The sequence below is a fragment of the Daucus carota genome, chromosome 5 (genome assembly GCF_001625215.2).
Source record: "Daucus carota subsp. sativus chromosome 5, DH1 v3.0, whole genome shotgun sequence".
NCBI classification, from domain to species: Eukaryota; Viridiplantae; Streptophyta; class Magnoliopsida; order Apiales; family Apiaceae; genus Daucus; species Daucus carota.
The window spans coordinates 5,207,263-5,223,373 of record NC_030385.2 but is presented as its reverse complement, the minus strand read 5'-3'; the positions used below and the strand labels follow the sequence as shown (position 1 = coordinate 5,223,373).

Sequence of the window (16,111 nt, the reverse complement as noted above, 5' to 3'; positions counted from 1 at the left end):
TCATAGATTTTGTAGGTGTGCTACAAAACAAACTTTTTGCAGCATCCATGAGTTATCAGTTTTAAAACGTTTGTTATTCACATTATAGATGGGAGTATCCAAATCAAGAACATATAAACCGTTAAATAAACGTGCAACCCCATAGGTAATATTATTCAAAGAAAGAGAACAACTATTGTTCTGAATTGAAAAGGCAAGACCTTTCTTGTCCAAACAAGAAACTGAAATAATGTTTCTGCATATTGTAGGCACGTAAAAATAATTCTCAAGTTCTAAAATAAGTCAGTGGGCAACGATAAATGATAGGTCCCAACGGCTAAAGCAGCAACGTTTGCTCTATTGCCAACTCATTGGTCGACTTCTCCCTTGGCCAATGTCCTACTTCCCCATAGTTCCTGCACATCTATACAAATGTGAGAACCACATCCAGTATCTAATACCTAAGATGTTGAAGTAGACAAATTGACTTCTATAACATAAATATCTGAATCAGAAGTAGCAGCAACAACCTTCTTCTTCTTCAGATCCTCCAAATAAGCATGACAGTTCCTCTTCCAATGACCTGGTTTCTTGCAATAGTGACAATCACCATCCTTTTGAACACCATATTTAGCCTTGTTTCTAGTATTCATTAGGGTTCTGCAGCAGAACTACACATGCAAAAAATGTCGTGTTTATGTATTATATTTCGAGTTTTTTTTAACACACACAACGATAAAAAAAAATATGTATTTAGATTTAGATCCTGAAAATTTATTTAAAATTTAGATTCTGCAGCAGAACCTTAATGGTTCTAAGATTCTATTTTAAGGATTGTTCTCTCATGAGCGCAACGCATCATTATAAAATCTACTGCTATAACAAATATATATAGTGATATCCAGCTAACCGGGTTTAAAATTTTGATTATAAAATCTACTATTATAACAAATATATATATAATGTTATCTAGCTAACCGGGTTTCTTTAAAAATTTGGTCATTTCATATCCCACATGACAATATAATCTGCGATACAATTATGTTGCAATAACAATATTATTGAAAAGAACGCACTTAGATGACAATTTTGTTTGATTATTTTGTTGATTCTTAGGATGAGTTGGTCGGTTTTGATAGTGGAGGTGAGTTGACAAAAAAATGTGATATATCATGATAAGTGATAACCAATCAACATCTTCATCATATTTTTGATCAAATTTGATTGATTTTGTTCAGTTGGAAATGAAACATCTAAGTGACCAATTGGTACCAGATGCAGGTGGATTTGTAGATTGTTTATAACCAACTTGGATGGTTTTCTTGGGCCCAAAATGATAATTTTTGGTCGATTTATATATTGTTTATAATCAAGTTGCATGGGTTTTTTCGACGCGTGATCAAAACCAATGAACTCCTAACGGTCACATCTAAGTTCGTTGTTTTACTAGCCCTTTTTCTTGGAGTGGAAGAGGTAAAGATGTAGTTCGCTCTTCAGCGGCCCTTCCTCGGTTCCTCTCATTTTTTATGAATAAAGATTTTGCATTAGAAATGAGCAATTCTTTTGGGTGTGTGGCCTTTGAAATTAACGTTTATGGAGGTTTGACAAGAAAAACAACAGTGACCACTCTTTTGCGTGCATGTGGTCCTTGGTATTACAGGTTCATGCTAGTAAATGTGAAACTAGAAGAAAAACAAAGAAAAAAACTGAGGTAGTACTAACTTCACATAATCACATGGATGAGGACCATCAGATGCGCATGTAATTAAAGTTCTCGTTGTCGATACTTATTGATCTTTGCTAGCTAGATGTAGTGGCGAAATTAAGATTAAGATTTAGGGGGTCTGGAATATTTCTTTATCCACACTTGCAAAAATAACTTTATCAATCTATATCATCAAACTATTATTCAATCATGAATCTCTCATCCTATTATACTGATAAGTTTTGATTGTTTTCATAGCAGAAAAAACTCTCTCAACAGTAGCAATGGCAATGGATAAAACCAGAACTAACTCAACTAGAAAATAAACTAAAGGATAAGCAGTGTGTCTATGTGTCTTAACCATCATGACAGAAAGATTTTCTATACTTTGAAACCCAGATAAATCTTTATCCGTTCTCACAACATAGATAATTGTCTGATTTGACAACACCTCCAAGTCCTGTAAAGAGAAATCTTCTGGATAAAATTGTGCAAAGCGTACAAGTTTTGAGTTATTGAAATATGAAAATGAATTTCTAGGATTCAAAGAGCGAATACAAAATAGTAGTTTTGTGTTTCCTTCTGTAAAACGGTGATCCATCTTTTGGAAAATAAAATCAATAACAAGTATTTTCATATGTTTTAATATTTTTTTTTACAATAAGTCCCTCTCTATGACATTTATAATTTGGCGGGGGCAATAAAAAATTATATTAACATCACTAATTCAGCGGGTGCTAAAAAAATATACACGGTTTATTCGAAGTTAGGAGCTCTTTAACATTCCCTTGCCCCCTCTAGTTCCGCCCCTGGATAGATGAGTGGCGACGGTGTATGTCGTGTTAGGTTACTATTGAATTAATGAGCTACCCTGCGTCTACGATATGAGACACATGATCAAATTTTGGAGGAAATTGCGAGGTGGCCTGGAGACAACAAAATGTCTGGTATCAAATTATAGGAATTCAAATTAGTGTTTTCAAAGTTAGGAGAATGAGAGAGGTGCGTTTGTGGTGAGGAATGTGTAGGTTTTGCATGAAGAAAAGGAGTGATCACAAGTGAATATTAGACAAGAGAGACAAGGGCACAGGCCTTGTTATATCTTCACCAAACTTAGACTAAAACCTACCAGATATATAATTGTATCCCCATTCAAACCTCAAATTGCACTAGTGGCTCTCCTCGTTTTTCAACCAGATCATGTCTACGCAAGTAACTTGTAACTTGTACTCCTAGAACAATTATATCAACAGAGACTGATGACAATATTAACCTCAGAAACATGAGTGTCTGAATAGACGCCAAACTCCTTAAGTGAAGGTGTCATGGATTACGTAAATAGTGTGATGTATTCATTTTCGAACTGAGTTTAATCAGGCGCCAAGTTGAGGTTGTGTTCAAATTCAATCCAAAAATTATCCTAAAATCACGCGATCCAGCAATGCACCTTGATGTACCACTGTATCGTTCCTCTTGGATCTGTTGCATAAACACTACGTAGAAGATGATATGGATACCCATGCCTCCTCATGAACAAACCACCAAAGCTATAATAAGCTGCCATGCATGTTAATACTTTCTTCTGCCTCCATTCTTTCGTTATTATAGCATCTGATCAGTAAGATTTCCAAACGCAAATCGCTAAATACATATAACATACGGAAACCTTGATTATGGATAGTATATAAATGTTCTTATTGTCTTACATATTAGATTGGATGGAGTTAATAGAAATATATTACTCAGTAATAAAAGTATTCGATGAGACAAAGATTGCATCAACCCGGTTTCCATTCTTTTCATACTAATTGTTTACAGTTGAATAAGAACCTCACTGTAATGCAGGACAACTGAAGCTCTTACTGATCCAGATGCCAATCAGACACATCGAAATTCATTGCCAATTGACAATGAAAAAACTGTCCACCCCAGCAACCGAATGCCCATCTAAGTATAGTATTCATTGACGAATAAATTACAAATCATCTTATAACCTAACCCATAACCCATCAAAAAAATGAGAAGAAGATTAAATGGGTTTCCGCGGGCTAGAACGACATTGGCTTCATTGAATAATGGACATGACATAGAGAAAATCTTCTTCTTGGCATGGAATGGTAAGTCCCATATCATGATTGAACCCGAATTCCTCTGCAGCTCTTTCAAGTAAGCCTTGGAATTCGACGTGATTCAGCCATGATATCGGGACAATATACCTGCTCCGGTTGTCACCAACGTAAACTGCAAAGTGGCCTCTTGGTACATCATTAGGAAGATCACTAGTATCACTATTCCTCCCGAAGCTCGAACATCTTCTGATGATCTGCTTGAGGGCTGCGCTCTGAGTCTGTTTGTTCGATTTCCTCACCGCCATTTAACCGATATTGTACGTACAAGTGTAGGGAGATTGGTTGGGAATGTGGAGAAGGTGGTGGGAAAGAATGGAGGATGAGGAGGTATTTAAATATGTAAAATTAAGGACAAAAACATGTGAAGTGTAGGAAAATACAAGAAGAGAGTTAGGCAAAGATGTTTTGGGGAGTTCGAGTACGGGGGTTCATACAGTAACGGGACCTCCCGACCCTGTTACCTCTTTTGTAGACACCTTGGGCCGCCATGCACCGGCCACCTCACAAAGTGGATATATATGTATGTGAACCGTTCCACTCACTCATTTCTTTATATCATAAAACTTTCTAAAAACACAGTAAAATTTTATACTATATAAAACCCAATCCCAACTTCTATTTTTGACCCTATTTGGAAGTTAGAGGTTTGGGGTGGTTTAGAGGTTTGACCACTAGAATCCGCTAATACAAGTGTTTGGTAGTTAGCGGATTGAAATAGAGGTTTGGACCCAAAAAGCTAATTTTGAAAAAGCTACTTTGAGGAGCTTTTTAGGTTAGAGGTTTTGGTTTGTGTCAGAAAAAGCTAATCAATCAGCTATTAACCAAATAGTTTTACGGAAAACAGCTAATTCAATCCGCTAGTCAAAACATCTATTTCAATCCGCTGGTCAAAACATTTATTTCAATCCGCTAACAGATAATCCCCAAACAAGGCCTTTATCTACGTTTTCAAATCTACCTATTATATAGAGATTAGTCTCATCACTTTTTCCACTTTTTTTTCTCTTTCTTATTATTATATACATTTTTTATAACATTTGTACTCAATCTCAATGTAAAGAATTCATTAGGACGGAGGGAGTAACTAATACACATAAGTGATTTAACTCAGCTAATATCACTTCACGTTGTAATATTATTTTCCATTTTGGTTCTTTCCAAAATATAACATGCATATTAAATCCTATGGCCGCAAACAATTCACGGGTCGTTTCAAAAAATTATTCACGAGCGATTGCAGTAGTAATACGTCTCACTGGTTTAGGCTAACGCAGCTTTCATCACATTTTTGGGTCTAAGTACTCGTATTTCGCCAGGACAAAAAACCACATTCATTCCCCTAAAATAATCCAAACACTAAGATTTTTTGTTCTAACTGTATTCGGAATTAGCTGTGTTTGAGAGAACATAGAAAAGCATAATCGCCCATTAATTAACTACAAGACAGAAGTCTCCTAACTGGATTCAGATCTCAGATAAAAATCACCCGCACATTATGTTTCAGCTGAAGCTTAAATCCTTGCATGCAATTAATATGAACAAGAAAGCATTTGATATATACAGGCTTCGGAGTAAAAGGCAGAGTAAAATGCAGAGTGGTGGCCGAACTTTATCCATTTTTGCATTTTAGTAGACGAAAGTTTACAAATAAGTGGCAGACGTTATTTTTATGTTTAAAAAAAATGGCGAAGGATCACTTTTTTGAGAAAAAAAAATTAATTCTTTTTTCTAAAAAAAATGACTCTTAGCCACCTTTTTGATAAATTAAGACAATATATGACAACCGTACTGCAAATTTAAATTTCTAGCCACCAAAATGAAAAATGGATAAAGTTCGGCCACCAAAATGAAAAAATGAATAAAGTTCGGCCACTAACATATATTTTACTCATAGGCTTCACATGCTTAATCTTTCCCTGCTACGATTAGTTTTCCAATCCAATACTTATAATCACAATATGTCAACGTTCATAACTCCTTCCAGCATCATATGTCCATATATGACTGTCAACATTTCAAAGTGTATATAGTAACCCTTGTAACCTACCTTTAAAATTAAGTACAGACGGAACAGAAGGGAGTTTGCTTAATCGTAGATGGAGACGGAAAAATTGATAAAGTAACACCGATAACTGAAAGCCTAGTCGTGAGGATTGTCATTTCTCAGCAGAATAATTCATCAAAGCTTAAGGTAAAAAAAATAAAAATTCAAGGCATGCAGAATATAAGGGTGCTAACTTGTTAGAGGTTTTACATGTATATCATGGAGCTTGGCTAACCTTTTTCAGAAATAAGAGCTTATTTCTGAAATTTTTTCAGAAATAAATCCTTTTTTTTTCGCTTAGTAATAATTACACAACACCTCCTTCACATTTCTATCTATAAATATTATAAAACATGCATTTTTTAATATAAGCCCTTATATTTTGGGGGAAAAAAAACTTGCCCGGTTTGGCACCATATTTGAAACCCAGCTTAATCATTTAACTACTGATAATAGTATGGGCATCAATCATTTATCTACTGTATTCGAGCGTGCCAGGTCAAAGTTGCAAAAAATTTGATATTCCAGGAATCCACAGAATACCTGCCTAATAGTTGGCAATTTATGAGATAAAACCTACCCTTCAGCAATAAATAAGTTCACACACACAAAGTAGAGGTGAGTATTTATTTATAGTTCCACATACACAATAGCCTTGATAGTGAAGCAATTTTACAATTCTGCAATCATTTACAGCTGCGCAATCAAGAAAAAAAAATTTACAAAAAAGACAAACTTATAAGCAACAAAGGCAGGGCTTCCCCATGTGAGCTGCTGGAAGTTTAACACTACAGTAAAGAACATCAGGCATGCGATACAAGCAAGTCTGTTTATGTATCCTGATAAAATCGAGAGCCACTAGTTTCAAGGGTCTCTGCTCTAGTAACACAAATACAGAAGAAAACATGTTCTAAGGTGCAAAACAGTTCAACTCAAAAGCCATGTTGGTTTTATGCCTTCCACACTTTCATATCCTGTTTCAAAAATCACAATTGCCTCCATGCATTACTTATCAAAGAATAGCCATCAAATAATAGCCATGCGTCATTTATTAGCCATCAAAGAATAGCGTGCACTCAACTCCTACTTATCAGTCAACACAGAACTTCACATAGATACAGCCTTAAAATGTTAATTAAAAAATAGATGAAAGTAACATCAAATCGAAGTTCCCAGCCTGTAATCAGTTTCAATATAATACTATCAACTTACAACAGGAAATGGATAAGGGAAAAACAAAAGTAAATAAAGTGTACAAAGACTGATAATGGACAAGAACAACCCAAATAGGACAAACTAACAAATAATGAGTGTTGACTGATAATCAATGCGAAGGGAAGAACTGGTGGATAGGAACTCATTGTCACCATTCATCAACAGGAAGTAAATACCATAAGAGCAATCAGCAATATGAATTTTATAATGGCAGATAGCGACCTTGTTATCATCATGTGGAGGCCATGTTACTCTGGCAGTTGCAAGACTATTCTAACTTGTCAGAAGAGAACTGTTAATTCAGCTTGTGCACCCTATTATGTAAACCTAAGACATTGTTTCGTTCCTAAACGTTTGCTCTTAATAAAACCTGAGATCAGTGCTACCAGTTACATGTCACCGTACAAACAATGTGTTCAAATATAACTTCTACCTTAAAAAAATTAACCCATCTGTAGACGGGAACGGAGTAAATTGAAGATCTTGTGATATACTAAGAAGTTAGGTGAAACTGGCATATAAAGTCTGCAAACTCTTAATTATTTTTAAATACACAAAAAAACAAATTTTTTAAATTTGAACCAGACAAATAGGGTACCGGTAAGCAACTTAGTATGACATATCTGACATTGACAGCTCTACAAAATTCAAGATACTTTATAACAATTTCCAACTAATGATTTGTGATTATCACCAGAGTCAAACATACTAGGAACTAGTATGACATAATGAACAACTAATTTCCAGAATAAAATATTGACAACAATAATCAGGACAGGCCTACTTATACTTTTAAATGAAAGCAAGTCTACTACAAAATACCAACTTAAGTCGATCTAAAAGCATTCCAAGCTTGATAAACCTGACCAAAGCACATCCTCTTCCCCACAGCACCCCAACCACCATTCAGGCTACATGAGAAGAGGTCCAATTTACAAACCACGTATAGAAAGAAACGTGATTAGATATAAACAAGATAATTAAAAACCAGAAGCTTTGACTCTAAAGGACACAACATTACACAGATTAATAATTAAATATGGTCCATCGCACTTATAAAAGAACATTGCATAAAGAATTGCAAGGGTTCTAATTTTTGGTTGCATCCATACTACAAATTGTAAATCATTATCCAAGACAAATCATAAAAGTGATTAAATTAATAATCGTCCAATGCATTCACTTGTACAAAAAAATGGCACATATAAATCTAAAAGAAAACACCTGCAACAGTACTTTGTAACTGTAACAGTTTATAAGAACATAAAACAGATTTTAAGATTCAGTGCTCCACTTCTAAAGTCATTTACTGAAAAAATCACCGCACAGATAACTGGGATTGAGTAAATCCTAACAGTGATATACATGATTGTAATAATTGTCTGATGTTCTTAATACTGTAATACTGTTAAGATTTAAGAACATATACACGTGGACATGCACACACACGAAGAAACAAAGGCACTACCTTAGTCACATTCGATCACCACAGACTCTAGCTGCCCATTCATAGAACTCAACTGATTTCTTAGCTTGACAATGTGACCTTGCACCTAACAAACATAAGCGTATTAATGTCAAAAATAGAACATCATCAAAAAGACTACCGTAGAATACATCAGTATGATTATTACACAACTAACTCAGAGTACAATTAGGACATGCGTTCGGAGTACATTTAGTTCATGCGTTCTGTTTCTTTGCAAGTCAACATAGTTGACAATAGAAAGACAGGTAACTATGAACCATAGTTACATGGGTCGAGGTTCGATTCGATACGGGGGACGAAATCGGATACGCGAAACATTAGTTTCAGTGAATCCGGTACGACGGAACGTTTGGGTACAAAGGAACGTACGGGTACGATGAGTTATTTTAAAAAAATTAATATATTTAAATATTTTACAGTAAATATACAGTTTAATCAATAATTTATACATTAATTAATATATTTTTAAAATTATATAAAATAAAATTGTTTTGAAATATTTTTATGATTTATGAAGTGATTGGGCCGAAAAGGGCTATCATCAAACAATATGTATATACCCTAGTAATCCTTTTATTGGCGGCCGATTGTGTTGCATATACTTACAGTACAGATATACACACACCCACCGTTCCTTTTCATCTTCACTCATTTTCTTCTTCTTTTGTGCATACAATCACAGCAAACGAAAAGTCAGAATCATCTAAATCATAGATCTGTTTATTCCCAGCAAGAACAATGGTGCGTACATTAAATCTGATGTTTTTCTTCTTAAAATAAACTTGGTCGTCGGAGTTTGTATGGGTCGCCGGAATTGACGAACCGGACGCGAATTATGGCGACCTAGGTCGGAAACGACCCGTGTTCCGGGTCGAACGAACTGGTTCGGGATACGTGGGGGCGTACCCGTTTCCTTGTAACTATGCTATGAACTTCCTACAATAACTCGAATTTTGCTAAATTGTAATTAAAAAACTGAGTAAACAGGTAAATTATATAAGATCTAATATCTGGAAATGAATCCAGAAAAACAAAAGCTAACAATGCAATAAAAAAACAAATGAACAAAATTTTCAGATCAATTACTCTTTAATATAAGCCGAAAGTCCCTTTTAAGAATAGGCCTGTCAATTGTAAGCCATAATATCATAGTATCACTATTTTGGTTGGAATATATTTTTAATGTTCAAATCTAACATACAAATATATAATACTATTATACATATTTTACTAGAATACGAATTCAATTATATTTAAATATTACTATATATAAATTATTTGCCATGTTATGATATCGCCATCCAATAATATAATTAAAAAGTACATCCTATTACCATTCACGTTATTAGATATATAAATGGTATGACATCTTAAATCTAAGTAACAGTATAGATATCAAATAGTCCAGATAGATAATATAAACAATGAATTCACAAACAAATACTCTATTACATCATAAATTTCTTTTAACCAATAATTTTACAAATATATATTTAATAGGGTAGTTATAAAGTTATCTTATAACATGATTTAATTAATTATCAATAATGTGATTCATAAATTTTATTTAAAACAATTAAATTTTGAGGTGCATAAATCCTATGTCGGGACAACTAGGGGTATAATATTATATTGGTGTGGATTGCAAGAGTGGGTATTATATAATCATATCGATATATTTACTATAATACAATCCATAATTACTAAAACAAAACAGCAAAACTTGCTTGTGGTTAGCATAGGTTTTATTTCATACGTTAGCATATACAAATGTCCTTAATATTATCCAGCTGGCAGATTGCTGAGTACACGCCGCCTTGGCACCAAGGACTCAATTATGCGAAAAATCGGGGTTCTAGGCGATTTTTGAGAAAATTGGCTCAAATCGGGATGCAAAAAATCAATATAAACACTTAGGAAATTAGAAGGAGATATGGATTTGATTGATGAAGGATGAAATCTCAAAGGAACACACACTCGTTCCACTGAAATCGTCACCATCTATATAAACACAAGACTATCATATGTTCGCAGTGAAGAATGGAGATGAAGGGAGAGAGGCATGTATCATAGAAAACCATAGATGGAAAAAGAATAGTGGAAAAGAGAGTGGGCTTTTCTCTGCAATAGTGATTGAGACCAAATGGAAACTTCTAGGATAGTCTCATCTTATGAAGTGCTTAGGCACATTTTGAATTTGGGTTGTATTTTTCGAATGCTCGTGTCTATTTTACACTTAAAAAATGGGCCTATTTTTATTTTTGAGGTTTATCTTTAAGGTAAATGTTATTTGTTATATTAACACTGATGTAAAAACATATTAATACTAGCTGACTGCCTCGCAATTTTTAGAACGACGAAATATACTAGTAATATCAACAGTCTCTTTGACAAGCAAATATGTAGCTAAACATATAAATAAATAAGCAACATATACATATAAAAATTTTTATTGAATAAACTCCCCCCATCACCCTGAAATATAAAATTTTGAACACTAGCATATACTACTAACATGAACAGTCTCTTTAATAATTAGATTTTTAATTGAATATGAAATATATAACCAACATATAAATATAATTTTTTTTATTATGGGATAAGCTATACCCACCACCTACGTTTAATAGAAAATTTTGAACACTAGTATATACTAGTAGCGAGATACAGAAGACTAGCATATACTAGTATATTAACATTCAACAGTCTTTTTGAAAGGTATATTTGTAATTAAAATTAAAAATATACTACCAACATATGAATATATATTTATTATTGGATAAACTATACCTGCCACCTAGGTGTGATAGAAATTTTAAAATACCTATCTGCCACTGAGCTACACAGTATACTTTAAATTTTTTACACCCACCATGGTAGTACATTTTGCTACAAAAGTAGGTTTATTCGGATCAAACAAGTCTCTCACTTCCAGGGGGGACACGCTTGCTAAGAAATATTAAAAGGCTTATATAAAACCTCTTCTAATACTCATTATTAATTAGAAATGATAGATAATTTGAGTTAGAGAATATCTGATAAATTACAGGATTTGGTTGTTTTTGCCTAATCTCTGTGAAGATGGGTTTTATTCTTTGTTTTACCCCTCTTTTACTTGTACTACAGTGGCTGACAGAGGTATGAGGACGAAATTGAGGAGTCCTCAAACGGATGTCTTCTAGATACACAAGTACAGTGATTAAGGAGTCATTTGGCAAATCTGAATTGAATGATAAATATATCTGAATGATCTTAACGAATGAATCATCTGAATTCTGAATGAATAATATTGTTTGATGAATAATTTTTAGAATATCTGAATAATATATCAGAAATTTGATGATTTGTTTGAATAAAACAAATTTACACAATTTTGAATAAAATATATATGTATCGCTTGATTTTTAATAAGATGAAAACTCATTTAAACATGTGTAAAAAGAATATTAGACATGTTATTATTCAAAATAATTATAAAGTTAAAATTTATATTAATTAATATTATATTATGTTCAATTTTTTTTAGTAAATAATATTATTTTAGTTGATTTCAAACAAAACTTGGGATAAAATCAACATATATATAAAATATTGCAAACAAGTAGAATGTACCAATTTTTATAAGATTGATATTTGACATACATCATGTCAGCAGGCATTCTGAATCATTCGTTCGCCAATTTTAGAATGACTCGGTCAACAGTATATGAATCATTCGGAACATGAAATGTGCTAAGCAAACGATCTTAATCGGTAAGATGAACTCAGTCAGCTATGTTAAGCTGAAAACAAATGAGCCCTAAGTCTGTGCTAATCAGCTGATGTTTCAACGACTAACCTTAATTCTGGTTAATTAAGTTTTTAATAGTACTAATTAGAGGGGAGTGATTGCTAAAAGGCATAGGCCAGAACTGTTATTAGTATCTTGTAACGAATCTGTACAGCAAAAGCTCAAAGATGTAAAAAATCAATATTACTTGCTGAAAAAGAAACTTAATTGATTAAAATGTATTCTGAAGCTACACCAAAATTAAAATATAAACATAAATGTTTGAAAATGTATTCTGGTGCTACGCCAGATTTACAGGAGTGGACTCCTTTCTTCTGAAGCCTCTAATAACTTTTTACTTCACTGATTTGCTTAGGCCTTCTATACTTTACCCCTGGCACTACTCTTTCTGAATACACACACACACACACATACATAGAGAGAGAGAGAGAGAGAGAGAGAGAGAGAGAGAGAGAGAGAGAGAATTATTACATAGTTTCACCAGGGAAACATATGAATTGCTATCTTACTTTGAGATGACTAGGTTGCTATTTGTCGTATTCAGGTAAAATCTATATTCTGATGACTTATAGAATATATTATATTCGACTTCTGGACACACAATGACAAGAACTTTGTAACTTTTTAACAGTTATGTACATCATTCTTAAATTATTTATACTCCACCATCTAGAAGATATAACAATTCCCATGAAATATTGTGCAAGTATGGGTTGACAATTAAAAGAAAGTAATTAAGACAATATAACCTGTTGACGAGCTGCAGCAAGCTTCGATAGCTCATCCCCCTCCGAGAAATTTTTAAACCACTGGCTAAGTGGGTGATCTTTAGTCTCTTCTTCCTTTGCTTCATTAACTTCTTCTACTGTTTCAGGGATAATCATCAAAACCAAAACTTAACTGAGATTATGCATAAGAGAGTTCATTGTACAACTTTAATAACTTCTACCTGAATGCAGGCCCAATGGTGCAGACACATAAGACAGGATGGCTGGATGATTCTTCACACGAGCAAAAAAGTTCTCAGAAGGATCCGGGAAAACAATCTCATCATAAGACTCCACTACAACAGGTTTTTTGATTGACTGAGTGCCAGGTTCGTCTTCAGAATACAACTTCAAATGATGAAATCTAGAAGTAATATAGGATTATGACAGTTAAATTGCAATGAAGGGAAAACTAAAATTCACAGAAAATAATCAATACTAGCAATAAGTAGCTCACAAGGTCAACGGTTTATCACAAGCATCAGCATGAAAGTAAAGGGTAATAGCTATTTCGAATTCACCCCATCCACACTCCGATAACTCAAATGGTGGTGATTCAACCGCTCTGACAGGATTATTGAAACTAGGATGCAGCTGAAACACGACTCGTTTGACCACTGCTCCCAGATCCGCATTCGTCGCCCCGCGCACATAAACTGTCCACTTGTGCGATTGAGTTCTGTTAAATACAAAAGGAAAACCAAAACTTCATCGAACAGCCCCTCTATACTGTCATAAAAACATCCGCACAACCATAAAATCACACTTACTCAGTTGCCTTTTTCCCTAGCCAGAACGAAATAGTTCCATAAACTATCGGAACAGAAACCTCCACATCTTTAAGCCGTTTAGCTGGACTCTGCACCATATCCCCAAAAAACGTATAATTAACATCAAAACCTCCACCACTTGACATTATTCACAATTGAACTGACTAAAAGAAACAGCAAATATTCCGCACATTTGAGACAAAATTCAGGCATAATTCCGCCATAGTAACACCATAACAATTACTCCATATTATTTAATTCTACACATTAACGAGACATTTATCGAAAGCTTCACCCTTAATCGAAGAAAATATATAGCATGATTCAACAGATAAAATACAAAAACAGAGAGCTGAGTGATACCTTAGAATTGTGATTATTAGAATCTTCTCCTCTTTCTGCAGCTGAAGCTGAAGCGTTTTTCATTGCCGATTTTAACGGCTTCAATTTCAAAATTGATTTAGTTTCTGCACAATTAGCGAGTGGTTAGGGCGAATTGTGATTTCAGTTAGTTCCAGTCGGGGGTTTCAATTCGTACCAGAATTGGGGGTTCTCTCGATTGTTTTTTTTTTTTTGAAATATCGAGTGTTTTTAATTAGTGCCGCGATATTGGACCCGACCGACATGAATTTTACCGGTAAAATACGAATTCGGGTTAGAATTTTTCGAGTTCGGGTCGAGTTCGGGTTGACCCAAAATCAACCGGAAAAAAATGGATCATTTTCGGGTTGAGTTCGGGTTACCCGAAATTACTTGAAATTAATATATAATATAAATATTATATTTATCTATATAAAATACATATATTTATATTATTTTTGTAATATTGATTACTTAAATTTAATAAAAAAATTATTTAAGTTAATATAAATTAGTTTATTTGAATTAAAATAATATCTTTCGGGTCGGATTCGGGTTACCCGCGGGTCAGGTTCGGATCGTGCATTCTGATCCATTAAAGATTCATGGCGGTTTGGGTTGGATAAAATTTTTGGCTCGCGGCTACCAACCCGACCTAAATCCGAAATCCAAAATTGCCAGCACTATTTTAATTGGAGTTAAGAAATAAAAGTTACTTCAATTAAGATAAAATAGTTTTTAAACTATTAAATAAATATCAAAGTAAAATATACATAAATTTGATTCAAGCATGGATTAGATTTTCTGATATTTTAATTTTGATGATGTAGTCATACAAATTATGTCCCCTTTATGTTTCATGATTAATATGATAACTAATAAAAGATATTAAATATTTATATTAAATAGGAAAATAAACAAATAATTTAATAGAAAGGTAATAATGTAAATTATTATTTTAATATGAAGCGATATATTAACATATTGATTTTAGAAAAATAAAAAAATGTTTATATAAAATATAAAAAATCACATGCACTTTCTATTAGGTGTAAAGATATTTTTCAACACATCAAGCTAATGTGGATGATAAGGTCATATATATGGACACTAAATAATGGAGAGTTTTTCATAAAAAGATTTCTATCAACAACTGAAAGAGCAAGACCTATATCATTGGCAAATAAAGCATTATTGGGAAAATTAAAGTTCCATTACAATTTCTATCTTCCGAGAATATTGTGAAATTATACACCTAGAGGGGGTGAATAGGTGTTATGGCTAATATACCCGATTTTTAAATGTTACAGAATAATTAAATTGTCACAGACAGCTTGCCGTTAAGATTCGGAATAAACTTTCAGCTAGCTAATAATATGTATGCCGTGCAAAAAAATAAAAGCAGTAAGCTAGCAACAGAGAGAATTTTAGCCAGGTTCGACCCTTAACCCTATTGGTCTACGCCCTGGACCCCTACCAACTGGTAAGAGATTATATTATTAATCAAGAAATGTTAACAATTACAAGATTCAATAATATAACTCCCTTCAACCCTTTCTAGTTATCAGCTTGCTGAAACCCCTGAACCACGAACCAAAAGCCCTCCAAGACCTATATTTCCCAAGTATACTCTTCTAGCTAACTAGTTCCTTTGTTCCCTTGTTTCACAAGCTGGATACACAGCAACAAAAACACTTACACCTTGAACAATACAAAGTATATGAAAATTACACCCGAAACTATGAACTCAATATAAATATATAATCAAATATAAGTACTACAGCTCAAAGAAAGATTTAGCAATGAACGAGTTGTATTTTCAGAAAGCTTGAAATGTATTCTTGTTATAGAAAACAGCAACCA

General features: G+C 33.5%; 2 protein-coding genes across 5 annotated transcripts; both read right to left on the bottom strand.

The window, feature by feature from the left end:
- Positions 1 to 3,624: 3,624 nt before the first annotated feature.
- Positions 3,625 to 4,299, bottom strand: LOC108222320 (auxin-responsive protein SAUR50). The gene has a single exon (XM_017396240.2). The coding sequence runs from the start codon at positions 4,056 to 4,058 to the stop codon at positions 3,750 to 3,752; it is 309 nt and encodes a 102-aa protein (XP_017251729.1). The 5' UTR covers positions 4,059 to 4,299; the 3' UTR covers positions 3,625 to 3,749.
- Positions 4,300 to 6,447: 2,148 nt separating this feature from the next.
- Positions 6,448 to 14,468, bottom strand: LOC108219835 (transcription initiation factor TFIID subunit 14b). 4 transcript variants are annotated; one of them, XM_017393375.2, is made up of 7 exons: positions 14,252 to 14,468; positions 13,889 to 13,977; positions 13,576 to 13,797; positions 13,301 to 13,482; positions 13,101 to 13,216; positions 8,541 to 8,625; positions 6,448 to 6,831 (listed from the first exon to the last, which is right to left on the bottom strand). In XM_017393375.2, exons 1-6 carry the CDS (start codon positions 14,312 to 14,314, stop codon positions 8,542 to 8,544), a joined length of 756 nt encoding a protein of 251 aa, XP_017248864.1. In that variant the 5' UTR covers positions 14,315 to 14,468; the 3' UTR covers positions 6,448 to 6,831; position 8,541. The 4 variants fall into 4 exon arrangements, with proteins under 4 accessions (XP_017248864.1, XP_063950481.1, XP_017248863.1 ...); XM_064094411.1 differs by having other exon boundaries at positions 6,461 to 6,831; positions 13,101 to 13,213; positions 14,252 to 14,455; XM_017393374.2 differs by lacking the exon at positions 6,448 to 6,831 and adding an exon at positions 7,710 to 7,983 and having other exon boundaries at positions 14,252 to 14,455.
- Positions 14,469 to 16,111: the final 1,643 nt, after the last annotated feature.

Coding starts and splice junctions, on each gene's coding strand:
- LOC108222320 (XM_017396240.2), bottom strand. CDS start 4,058: ATGGCGGTGAGGAAATCGAACAAACAGACTCAGAGCGCAGCCCTCAAG.
- LOC108219835 (XM_017393375.2), bottom strand. CDS start 14,314: ATGAAAAACGCTTCAGCTTCAGCTGCAGAAAGAGGAGAAGATTCTAAT. Junction 13,978..14,251: donor CTAATAATCACAATTCTAAG/GTATCACTCAGC, acceptor GATATGGTGCAG/AGTCCAGCTAAACGGCTTAA. Junction 8,626..13,100: donor TTGCTGCAGCTCGTCAACAG/GTTATATTGTCT, acceptor TATGTTTGTTAG/GTGCAAGGTCACATTGTCAA.